The sequence below is a fragment of the Alligator sinensis genome, unplaced genomic scaffold (genome assembly GCF_000455745.1).
Source record: "Alligator sinensis unplaced genomic scaffold, ASM45574v1 scaffold528_1, whole genome shotgun sequence".
Taxonomy (NCBI): Eukaryota; Metazoa; Chordata; order Crocodylia; family Alligatoridae; genus Alligator; species Alligator sinensis.
Genome location: NW_005841846.1, coordinates 4,676,116 through 4,688,206, shown reverse-complemented (window position 1 = coordinate 4,688,206; position 12,091 = coordinate 4,676,116). Strand labels below are relative to the sequence as shown.

At 45.2% G+C, this 12,091-nt stretch overlaps 1 protein-coding gene across 1 annotated transcript in view; it reads left to right on the top strand.

Moving 5' to 3' along the window:
- Positions 1–12,091, top strand: part of LOC102369869 (cytochrome P450 4V2-like) — a 31,244-nt gene that overhangs the window by 16,791 nt on the left and 2,362 nt on the right. Inside the window, exons 5-8 of the mRNA XM_025208085.1 lie at positions 2,474–2,600; positions 5,036–5,227; positions 5,711–5,813; positions 9,591–9,725. Of these exons, the coding sequence (XP_025063870.1) occupies positions 2,474–2,600; positions 5,036–5,227; positions 5,711–5,813; positions 9,591–9,725 (557 nt within the window). The remainder of the gene's footprint in view (positions 1–2,473; positions 2,601–5,035; positions 5,228–5,710; positions 5,814–9,590; positions 9,726–12,091) is intronic.

Below are 12,091 nucleotides of genomic sequence, written 5' to 3'. Positions count from 1 at the left end.
AGGAATGCCAATGATACTCACATGGATGCCACCACAGGTGCCATCCATGAACTGGGGCTTCAGCCCCAGCACCTGTGGGCCTGCTTGGTGAGCCAGGACTGGTGGCTCTGCATCATGCAGCACACCTGGAATGATGAGCAATGGGTGGACTCCTTTCAGATGACCTGGACCACATTCCAGGAGCTAAACATCCAGCTCGCCCCATACCTGGAGCAGCAACCCACCACAATGCAGCTGCCCCTCCCCATGGAGACCTGGGTGGCCATCACCTTCCTCAAGCTCTCCACGCCTGCCAACCTGAGCTGTGTTGGCCACCTCTTCAGGGTGGCCAAGGTGACCACTGGGGAGGCTGTCTTGGAGGTCTGTGGTGCCCTCCAGGACATGCTGGGTCACACTGTGCTCTGAGCCAGCGACCCCCTTAAGGTCTTGGCAGGATTTCAAGCCCTGGGCTTTCTGTCATGCATTAGGGCTCTGGGTGGGACATGTATCCCTTTCACCTGCTGACTCCAGGGGGAACCGCCCATACTACAGCTGCCAGGGCTTCTACTCAGTTATGCTTTAGGCTGTGGTGGACCACTGAGGTACATTCACAAACATCAGTACCAGCTGGGCTGGCAGCACCCATGGTGCCCCAGTCTTCCAGAACTCTGTTCTGCCAGGCCTGGTGGAGAATGGGAGCTTTGCAACAGGTGTCCTGGACCTGCAGCTGGGTGATGTGACTGTCCCACCCCTCCTCATCAGGGATCCTGCCTACCCACTGCTGCCATGGCTCCTGCAGACCTATGCTAGCCAGCTTAATCCACCTCAGGCTGACTGTGCTGCCTGTTCCCCCTCCTCGATCATGGGATCAAGGCCAGCACCGCACACTGCAGGGCCTGTGTTGTCCATGGTGTGCTGCCCCCTACCCCTGCAGGGAGTGGTGGCAAGGGCTGGGGGGGCTTTCCCTTGTGCTTTGACAGGAGCCCTTGTGCCTCCTTCCCCCTCTGCCGACTTATTCCCAAGTCTGTCAGCACACCGACAGATGCCACTGCTGCTGGAACCGCCGCTCCAGCTCCAGCTCCAGCTCCAGCTCCAGGATCTGTGCCTTGGAGAACAGCACCTGCCACCTCTTCTTCTTGGTGGCCCCTGAGTGCACCCCATACCTTTCTTTGTGTTCTTCTGCCAGGAATGCGTTCATTGCTCACGCTGCCCCCAGCCACTTTCCCACCATGGCATCCGCCCGCCGCCCACAGGCTACAGCACAGCTGTGTGGGGGCAGCTGGCCAGGGTGCTGACCAGGGCAGGCTGCAAATGCATTCGCCCAATGAGCTGCATTAAGGTGCCTTAAGACATGCACGTGTAGACATGTACCTAAATCGTACAGGTAAATTCACTTGTAGACATGCCCTAAGTGTACTAGTGTAGAAGACTCAACAAGCTGTTGCACAACAATGAAGCTAATTCTTTGGCTTCAGTAGAGCTGCATGCTTCATGCACATCATCATGAAATGAGGCCCAGTGTAGAGTTGAAGGGCTTGATTCTCATTTTTGCTGGGCTCCTTTTACGCTACCAGCAAAACCTAAAGGGGTCTTGAAGAAAATGTATTTGTAATTAGTCTATCTTCAAGGTCTCTATCTTCTACCTGAACAATGTAAAGGGGCTATACTGTACTGTAAATGAGAATCAGATCTTAGGGGCCTTCATCAGATAATACTGGAGCAACCTTTGCAACATTGTTTTCAGACTTAAACTTAGATGGCAAAAAGTATTAGAAAGTGTGTTACAAACTTAAGACCCAGTTCCACTCTTGGGATTGAAAGGCTGATTTAGACAATAGAGCTAACTTTGTTGCTCTTGAGAGCTTTATAGATATACACAGAACATATTAAATAATGCACTAGAATAAGGATGGACTAGATGATTTAATTAATAATATATCTGTTCCAGAACACATTTTCTTACATTAGAAGTATATGATCTTCTCTACAAAATTCTGTCAGGATTTTTTTCCCCTTAATTTGTTTATCAGATGGCATTGCTTATACATTAGAATTGTGGCGGCATTGAAAACAGATGCAATATTTAAATTATAAGATAAATACTTATAAAAATAGCCCAAGGTTCTGTTCTGACATATTAGTGTAAATCCACATTAAAACCAAGGACATCTGTAGAGTTAATTCAGGTTAGCAGCAGTATATCCCAGAAAAAATACTGGCTCTAGATTTGTTTTATATTGCCAGGCTTCTTGCATAAGGGAATACATGTCACTGAAGTCAGCATGTAATAAGACACAAAAACTGCAATAGCAGATATTGAGTGTTACGATAAACTAAAAAAATAAAATATTCATTGTATTAAAATAGTGTCTGCATTGTCAAGTGGGTTTTTCCCCAATCAGTATCAGGACTCTTAGACACTTCTAGGCTCTTCAGAAGATTTTTTTGGTGTACATTTAGAATGAAATATAATGATGTATTTTTGGTGCCCTAGGATGACTGATTTGATTCACCGGAGACAGAAGACACCTTGGCTTTGGCCTGATTTTTTATATGCTTTGTTCCAAGAAGGAAAGCAGAGTGACAGAACTCTCAAGATCCTTCACAGTTTTACAGACAAGGTAATTTGTTATTCCTTGTTTCCCACTGTTCTCTAGTTCACAAAGCAAACTGCTGTTGTCTGTACTGATACTCTAAATTGAAAGGTGGTGGCAGAGTGTTTCATCTTTAGTAACAGCATTACTTTGTCTGGGGGAGAGGTGTGAAAATACAACTGTGTGTATTGGTATTGAGACCAAAAGCAAGGTGTTGAAGAGAAGAAATACTTCAGTTTTAAAATCACTTGTAACGTGGATATTATTCAATAGCAGCATGAACCTGTAAGTAATAGAATGTATTTATTTGGTGCTAAAAATGTGCACAGGTCCTCATCTTAATATCTTTAACATTATCCACCATCCTTGTGAAACTTTTATCTATCTTCACTACTATAAGGAATTTCATACTAGACAAAAGTACTGTAAGGGTGGGTACGTAACTGGTTGGATTATCATGTTCAACGATGTATCGGTGTCTATTTGGGAAGAGTTATCAAGTGAGTCTTCCCAGAGGTCTGTCCTGGGCACAATATTGTTTCATATCTTCATAAATGATTTGAAGGATGGGGTTGAATGTACACTTAGTAAATCTGCCAATGCCACCAAGTTCAGTGCAATTGCAGACACTCTGGAGGGTAGGACTAAGATTCAGAGTGATCTTGGTAAACTGGAGAAATGGTGCAAAATCAATCAAATGAAATTCACCAAGGACAAGTGCATAGTCTTGCACTTGGGATGGAGCAATTGCATGTTGGAATGAAAGCTGGAGAAGAACTAATTAAGCTGCAGTTCTGTAGAAGATGGCCTGGGTTTCATGGTGGGTCATAAGCTGAATCTGAGCTTACTGTGTGCTCTTATTGCACAAAAAAAACCAATAGTATACTGAGCTGTATTAATAGGAGCACCATTTGCAAATCAAGGGAAGGTATTCTCCAGTACCACTTGCAAATAAAGAAAGGTATTCTCCAGCTCTACACCACACTGGTGAGGTCTTATGTGGAGTATTGTGTCTAGCTTTGGGCTCCTCATTTCAAGAAAGATGTTTACAAGTTAGAATCAAGCAGAGAGTGGAACAAAGTATTACAGACCTGGAAAATATGATTTATAAGAATAGGCTGAAAGAACTAAGATTATTTAGTCTGGGGAAAAGAAGACTATGGGGTGGAGGGGATTTTGATAAGTCTTCAAATATCCGAAGGGTGGTTATGATACCTATGAGGATAGACTATTCTTTGTTGCTGCAGGGGATGAGAGCAGTGGTCAAAATTCTAGCAAGGGAAATTTGGTTTGATACTAGGAAGAACTTTCTCATTATGAGGGTGGTTAAGCAAGGGAACAGTCTACCTGGAGAGGTTGTGGAATCTCCATCTTTGGACATTTTTAAGACTTAGTCAGACACTTGACTGGGATGGTTTAGTCAGGGTAGAAAAAACATATGTCCTGGATTGACTGGGACAGTCCAAGATTTCAGAGGTTGTCTCTGTCCTAGCCACTAATGAAAACCGAAGCAAAATACTGGATTGGTGGGAACCTGATTGCATGTGCAGCTCCTGAGCCAGGAGCCAGGCACGTGTGAGTGGGTTCATGCCAATCCAAAACTTTTGCTTCAGTTTTCTCCAGGGAGACCAGCCAATGGGATGCTCCCTCGTTTGGACCCTGCTGGGCTGCAAATGGAGTCACTTGCACAGTAGAGTTCGGGTTGGAGCTCAGGGCCTCACCCACACCCTCCCTCACACCACCCCACACACCCAAAATCATATCACCCCCCACATCATCCCCCCACACACAGCCACACCCCTCTACACCCTTCTCCCCATACACAGCCACACTGCTCCACAAACCCCACACATACACACACTTCCACCCCTACAACCCCTCATAAACCCCAAATCCATCCACACATACACACACACCCAATCGCACCCCACAAACTCCCCCCACACACCCCACACATATTATATAAGACTAAAACTTTGTTTTGAGCTATTATGCAATCACCTCGATATACATTATGCAAAAACATGTAAATCAGGACAAAAATATTTTTTGAAATAAAATTAAAATATCTTATAGTAGTTGTTTGACTTTTACCATTTGATTTGCTTTTTTTCTGGTTCCAAGATGGCAATCCCCTCCCCACCCCCTCCCAAAAGGAGTACTTCTGGGGGCAAAGGTCAAGGGTTGGGGGCAGGACTTCCAGTCCCAAGATGGCAACCGGGGGCGGGGCACCTGTCAAGCAGCTGGGCTACACTTGTGGCCCTCAACAGCTCACCAAAACTCATTAAATGGCCCTTCGGCCAAAATAATTGCCCACCCCTGTATTAAGTGATGAAAGTATATGTGTTCCCATGAGTGAGCAATACATCATTTGGAGTCAGGGATGCAGGGATATTTTTCACTTGTGTTGGAGATGGCAGAATCTAAACCATGAAATATATATTTATTATTTATTACTTAAGGTTATTGTAGAAAAAGCCAATGAGATGAAGAACCACCAAGGAAGTAAATGTGACTTCGTTGACAGCTGCAAATCAAGTGAATCAAAAAAGAGAAGAGCTTTCCTTGACATGCTTCTGAATGCAACTGATGAGGAAGGGAACAAACTGAGCTACCTAGATATTCGAGAGGAAGTGGACACTTTCATGTTTGAGGTACTTGGATGAACTGGGGTCTTTTAGAGCTTGAGATATTATGTCTATGAAGTTGAGCTTTTTTTATATAAGAAGATAAACTTTTTCCTTTAACTCCCTATAGCTCTACATGAATAAGAGAAAATTAAGAGGGCCTTGAAACCGTATAAGTTATAGTAAAGAGTCTCGTTTTTCAGGAAAAAAATGGATTCCTAGAGTAAGAAATCATAAATGCAGAGGCAGACCCCTAACACACCTAACATAGAATGGTTTAGGAACAAGGAAAGGGTTTTTTGCTTGGTAAATGGTCCCATTTATTTCACAAAATTTTTCTTTATTCATTCTTTAATCACCATGTAGGATAAACAGTATTTAATATTATAGTTTTGGTTCTTAATTTTTGTAACTAAGATTGTTTCCTTTAAGAGTTGTAGGTATAAATATTTCAGTGCATATGTGCAATGAGAATTCAGATTGATTATCTGGGCAAATCTGCATCTATAGGGCCATGATACAACAGCTGCTGGTCTGAACTGGTCCATATACTTACTTGCAAGTTATCCAGAAGTCCAGAAGAAAGTGCACAGGGAACTGGATGAAGTGTTTGGTAAGCTTTCCAACCTCCTGTGAATTGGATTTGGTTCAGGCTGTAATGTAATGTACATGTTCCTTTATGTGTATAGATGTATAAAGGAAAATAAACACTTACCCCACCACTGCATGAGCAGCCAATATTCTTTAAATACGGAGACATCCAGGGCAGTTGAAATAGGTTGCTTAGATGCTAGTACATAAATACCTAAATTAGCTTTCCTTACAGCTTCCACCCCAGTTTTGGAGGGCTGTGGTATGTGAGCAAATAAGGTAGTAGAATGACAATTTAGTAACATCATAGAGAGAGACATTTAGGATAGACTCTATTTCAATTTATATGTCCAAATGGCAGTTACCCAGCAGCTTTTTTGGCACTTGGTGTAGTTTTTGATCCTACTCAACATCCTGTGTGGATGTAAAAGCATTGTGTGACTGCTGAGCATATGCAAGAGTCTGGGTGCTGGCTGGCCATGGCTCCATATGTTAGCAAGTGTAAGTCACAAAACTTTGTCTGGCAAATCCCTATGACTAGTGAGTCTTGAAGCTGAGGCCCCATACCTTCCATTTTTATATTATTTGGATATTTATTAATATTAAAGGAAATGGATAAGAACAGTGGGGACATTTCTATCCCATTGGGAGCAGAAGGCTAGACTGGAACCAGGTCTTGTTTTTTTCTTCTACAGTATCCTGTAACTTACTGAGCCATATACCTTTAATTACTTTGTGCTCCTGTCCTCATGGCTGCCAGCTCTTGGCTGCCCTGAGCCAATTTCTAAAGAACAGCTGGTGAGGGGGAGGTTTGTATATATAGTGTCTAGGTTGTGGCCTGGTGGTCAAACCACTATGCTGGTAAGTCAAAGGGATTCAAGTTCAAAGTCTATGTGTATAACAGGAGTTCAGATCCTGAGTCTCCAGTTTTCTGGGAGAGTATCCAGCTTTCTTGCCAGGCCACAAATTCAAGACTTATGCTCAGGTCAATGGCACTTAGTCAGCTGGGTGACTGCCATTTTGGTGTGTAAAGTGAAATATGAGCCTGCCTATAGGGGAATGATTGAAACCCATAAGCACAACTGAACGCTCATTAAGTTGTTGGTATTTTAAGGAGGTATGTTCGGTCTAATCAGGCATAAGGCAGGACAGTGTGGTACCTTAGGGGACCTATACATGTGCCAGACATCTGCTTTGACATGTGCTAATTAGCACACGTCAGAGCAGACTCGATTTAATTCAGTCTGTGGAGCATGTTAATTAACTCCCTCCAGCAGCCTCCACGGCACATCTGTTCAGCATCCTTGCACTTCAAAATGGCGGCAAGGGTGCTTGAACTAAAGTTTGTCAAACAAGCTTTAGTTCAAGTGCCCCCATTGCCAGTTTTGAAGCATGGGATGCTGAATATATGTGATGCTGCAGTCACATTAATTAAAGTGCCCCCTCACTACTCCAGCGCATATGTACAGATGCCTTTATAGATTAACCACTTCAGAGAGGCATAAGGTTTCATAGATAACAACTTACTTCATCAGGTGCTATGAATGGACTTGCAGGGAACAGGGGTTCTAAATAGAAAGCGTAACTGAAATACAAAGGATAGGGAAGGGGGAGGAGGAAAGGAGAGGAGACACCGGTGAGAGAGGCAAAGGTAGTAAACAATGCAAGTAAACCATAGGGACATAGGGACTATAAAAGCTAGCCCAGGTAATGAGGTATGAATCTGTAGTCTCTGTCTAGAGTAGGGCAGTCCCACTCTGACTAGGTGGGGGCCACAGGTATGCCAGCCACATGCTGTACACCCCCAGGCCACATGCTACTTGGGCCACATACTGTATTCCATGGGCCCCCCTTGCCACACTGTGTGGCGGAAACTCTCTTGCTGCACCTTGCTGGTGCCATTGCACCATGCTGTTGCATCCCCTCCCCTGCCACATTGTGCCATAAAGAGGGCAACCCCTACTGTACCACATTGCTACTCCTTTGGTGTGCAGGGTCCCTGATTTCCTTCTGCGCTCCCTGGCCACAGACTCCCTCAGCCTTGTGGGCCACCGTGCCCTACCTCACCCCCAGAGGCAGGGGTAGGAAGTAGAAGCCAGAGGAGGGAGGGGGATGTCTGAGTTTCTGGCAGCAGCTTCAGCAGCAGGAAAGCCATGGGGGAAGCGTCAACTGGACTGGTAGCCCAGGGGCCTCAGGTTAACTCCTTGAGGGCTGTCTGTTGGACAGCTCTGGTTTAGATCACATTTACATCCACAATCCAGTCTGGATGATTTCTTCTGCAATGTCATGTTCAAGTCATTTTTTAAAGTTTTGTTGCTTAAGAGCAGCTACTTTGAGGTCAGTGATGGATTCTCCAGGAAGGTGACAGTGTTCTGCTACAGGCTTTTTTGCCTTTCTGGAACTGATGTCATATCAGCATCCATTCATTCTTTCATGCAGGGATCATCTCGTTTGTCCAGTGTAGACAGCAGAGGAGTAATGTAAGCATGTGATGACATGTGACATTGTAGAGGAGTAGGTGAATAAACCCTGAATGTTGCAATCCATGTTGTTTGGTCTAGTGATGAAATGGTTCATGTTGTTGAGGGGGCACAACTGGGTTCATTGCAAGGCCTGGTGCCTTGGTGAGACTAGGAGTTAGGTAGTCTGGGGATGTGTCATTTGAAGTTAGGGTCTGCCTGTAAGCTAGAACATCATCTCCAGGGAGGGTTGGAGGTCATTAATGATGTATCCAAGATTTGTAACCTATGGGTTGTAGCTGACAGCCTGAGGGATTCTGTTGTATTTGTTACAGGGTTGGTATTGTAGTAAGTCAAAGTAGGGTGCGAGTCTGGCTATTTTGATTTGAGTGGCTACAGTTCTTGGATTATAATGTAAGTATAGGTATCCCCTCTCTGGATCCTTAAGGTATACAACCTGATTGGTGGGATCAGAGCAGGTAGATCGTGGAGCTAGTAGTGTGCTTAGGGCAAAAGCTATTGGTATAGAAGTAGCTGTAGGGGTCAGTTGATTTCTGATACAATGTGGTTTGGAATGTGTGGCCACTGCAAACTTTCAGAAGTGGTGCCTAAGAAATTAATTTCCTGGGTGGAGTATTCTAGTTTGATGGAGGGATGGAAGTTGTTATATTCCTGGTAACAGTTCTCTTAGAGATTCCATCCCTGTGTTTACATGGTGAAGCTATCTCCTGTGTTTCCTAGGTATACCGGGGGTCAGAGGGCAACTGTGGAGGAAGCGGACTTCAAGGTCTGTCGTAAATATACTAGCATACAGGGGGACTGTACATGGGAGTGCCATTTGGAGGTGTAGACAGACTCCAAATCTGAAACAGTTGTGTGTGAGGACAAAGAGGAAGAGTACAATGGAAATAGAAGCAGTATCTTTGTTCTTTATGGCTTGTAATCTGTCCTCATGAGGGATGTTGGTGTACATAGATGTAACATTCATGATAGCTTATATTGTAGTTGCTGGAAGCTTGTCAGTGGAACCTAGTTTCTTGAAGAAATCTTTGGTGTCCCTCAAATAGCTGGCAGTTCTAGTGACACATGGGATTCGGATAGAGTCAGTGTAGTAAGAAACTCCTCTGTGGTGGTGCCAGTGCCAGAGACAGTGGGGCACTCTGGGTTGATAGGATCTTGGGCAGTAAATAAAAGTTGCCTGGCCTGGGTTCCCGGGAGCTGGAAGCATAAATCCTCCCTTGTTACTCTGTAAGGCGGCACTCTGCCTTGCCTGGCTGCAGACTAATGCAGCTAGCTTATTAGGCCAGTTGTAGTTCTAACACACTTGTGATCTTCTATAGGTGACTCTGACCGTCCTGCCACAATGGGGGATTTGAAGGAGCTACGCTATCTTGAGTGTGTTATTAAGGAAACCCTTCGTCTATTCCCTTCAGTGCCTTTCTTTGCCCGGACCTTGAATCAAGATTGCTTTATTAGTAAGTAGTTCTAAACCTTACATGTGTAGTTATGATTTTACATATAAGTATTTCAGTTAAGGTATTTTATAAGTAAATAGTGTTTTTCCATGTGTTTGTTTACTGACAGTTACTTACTTCCCTGGCCTGTTGGTTCTTTTTTTGTAGGAGGATTTAAGATACCAAAAGGAACAAATGCAGTTATTTTTCCCTATGCACTGCACAGAGATCCAAATGTTTTCCCAGACCCAGAAGAATTCAGACCTGAGCGTTTCTTCCTTGAGAATTCTAGTGGAAGGAACCCCTATTCATATGTGCCCTTCTCTGCTGGACCAAGAAACTGCATTGGTGTGTAGCCGATGATAAAAAACAAAGTTCAATAGGGTCGATCCTATTGTAGATGATTGTTTTACTCCTGTGATTGCTTTTCTGGAGTTGCCCTTGCTGCAAGCAAGCAGAGCTTCTGGATTAAAATGAGTACCGTAGTTCTCAGGTGTACAGCAGTTCCCATTGAAATCCCACACATTTGTCTGTTGGTATCAGTGACCTTGGAGACAGCACATTTACAGTAGTTAATTCACATCAGATGTATCCAACTGTGAAAAGCACACTAATATTCTGAGTGAGCAGCTTCCTGGGATTAGCTGTTTCCCATAGGTGCTGTTACAGGACCTCATCATCTAGAGGCTGGCTAGCAAGTAATACCCTGACTTCCAGTACCAAATACCTGTCCCCAGATGAAAGTGAACATGCAACACCTATACCAGGGTTTCTTAAACAAAGGTATTCTTGCTACCTAATTTTCCTGCATAACTTTACCGTGGATATGAGACACTTATATCAGTATAGACATTTATGATGTCTGTCCCCTCCTTGTTTACACTGGTAAAGGCTTACACACCAGTGTAAATGAGTCTATGCCATATTCTTATTTTCTTTCTTCCCCTGGGCTTTAACAGAGTTCTGAGTGCCTCATGCTTTTTCCTCATTATTGGTACTTACTGAATCTGTAGCTCTGCATCACCTGGTGGCTTCCCTTCTGATTCAGCAGTGCTGGAAGTGTCTTTACAGACTCCAAACCCTCTAAGTCAGCAGAACTGCTAATTAGGAGCCCCGTGAAGCAATCTCTCTCTCTTTCTTCTTTTGACATATCTGCTGTCTATGTAATGATCTCAACTGCTTTTATGTGGAGGGCAAAATTTCCTGCCTCGCCTCTCATTTTTTCTGCAGTGGCTGCTTTGGTGTTCACAGAATTCCTAGCAATGGCCAACTTTTCCAAGCAGGGACTCTCCTAACTCATGTCTCTGAAGCACCTAATACTGGTGGATGCTCCAGAATACTGCACAGTACAATGTGAATTATGTAGTTTGTATGACACTGAAATACCTGTCTCTCCATGCATCTATGGTCTGTGTTCTGGTACATAAACAGCTCTGAATGGCTTGAGGAACTGAGATAAAAGGTAAATGTAGGTTGCTCTGGTTTAACTTAATTTTCCATTCTTGTGCTCAAATATTCCACTATCTGAAGGGCTTGTTCCCTTAAGAGAAGGGACAGGCAAAGTCCGGCCCATAGCCAGCAGTGGACTCCATTTCCCAGCAGCCCCTACCTGTGTGGCTGGGTCTGGTCTCCATGGTGACCCCAGCCACACCTGCACTGTGACAGCTCCAGACTAGGGTTGCCCTGGAGACCGGTTGCAGCTGTACTGGCAGGACATGCAGGGGGCTGCTCCAGAGCCACTGGGATCTTGCGGCAGGGGCAGCTTGGTCTGGGGCCAGCACAGGGCCACGATCTGCAGCCTGCATGCTCTGGGGAGGTGTGTGCAAGCAGCGGATTGCAGCTCTTCCCCAGCTCAGGAGCAAGTTGTCATCGCTGCAAGGAGCTGAGGCAGAGTCGTGATCTTCTGCCTGCGCGCCTCTGCCAAGAGCATGCAGGCTGCAGATCATGGCTCTGCCCTGGCTTCGGACCAAGTTGCCTCTGCCGCAAGACCCAGCGGCTCTGGAGCAGCCCCCTGCCCTGCCCTGCTACATGCCTTGCCAGCGTGGCTGGAGATGGTCTCCATGGTAACCTGAGCCTTGTGCTATCACAGCACAGGTGCAGCTGGGGTTTCCATGGAGACCGGACCCAGCCATGTGGGCATGGGCTGCTGGGAAATAGGGTCCAGCTGCCAGCCGGATCCGCCATTTTGCCTACCCCTGCCTGAGGAGTTCAAGGCTGAAACTGGACAGATACTGAGTTATGTACGGGCCAGGAGCGACCCGAGCCCTTTTCCGTGCTGCACGCGGGCTGTGGCCAGAAGCCCAGGCACGCCGGGTCGGAGAGGGAAGGCCGTCAAGCTGGAATTAGGCACAAACGCTTAGCGGTAGTTTAAAAGATTGTTTACTTAC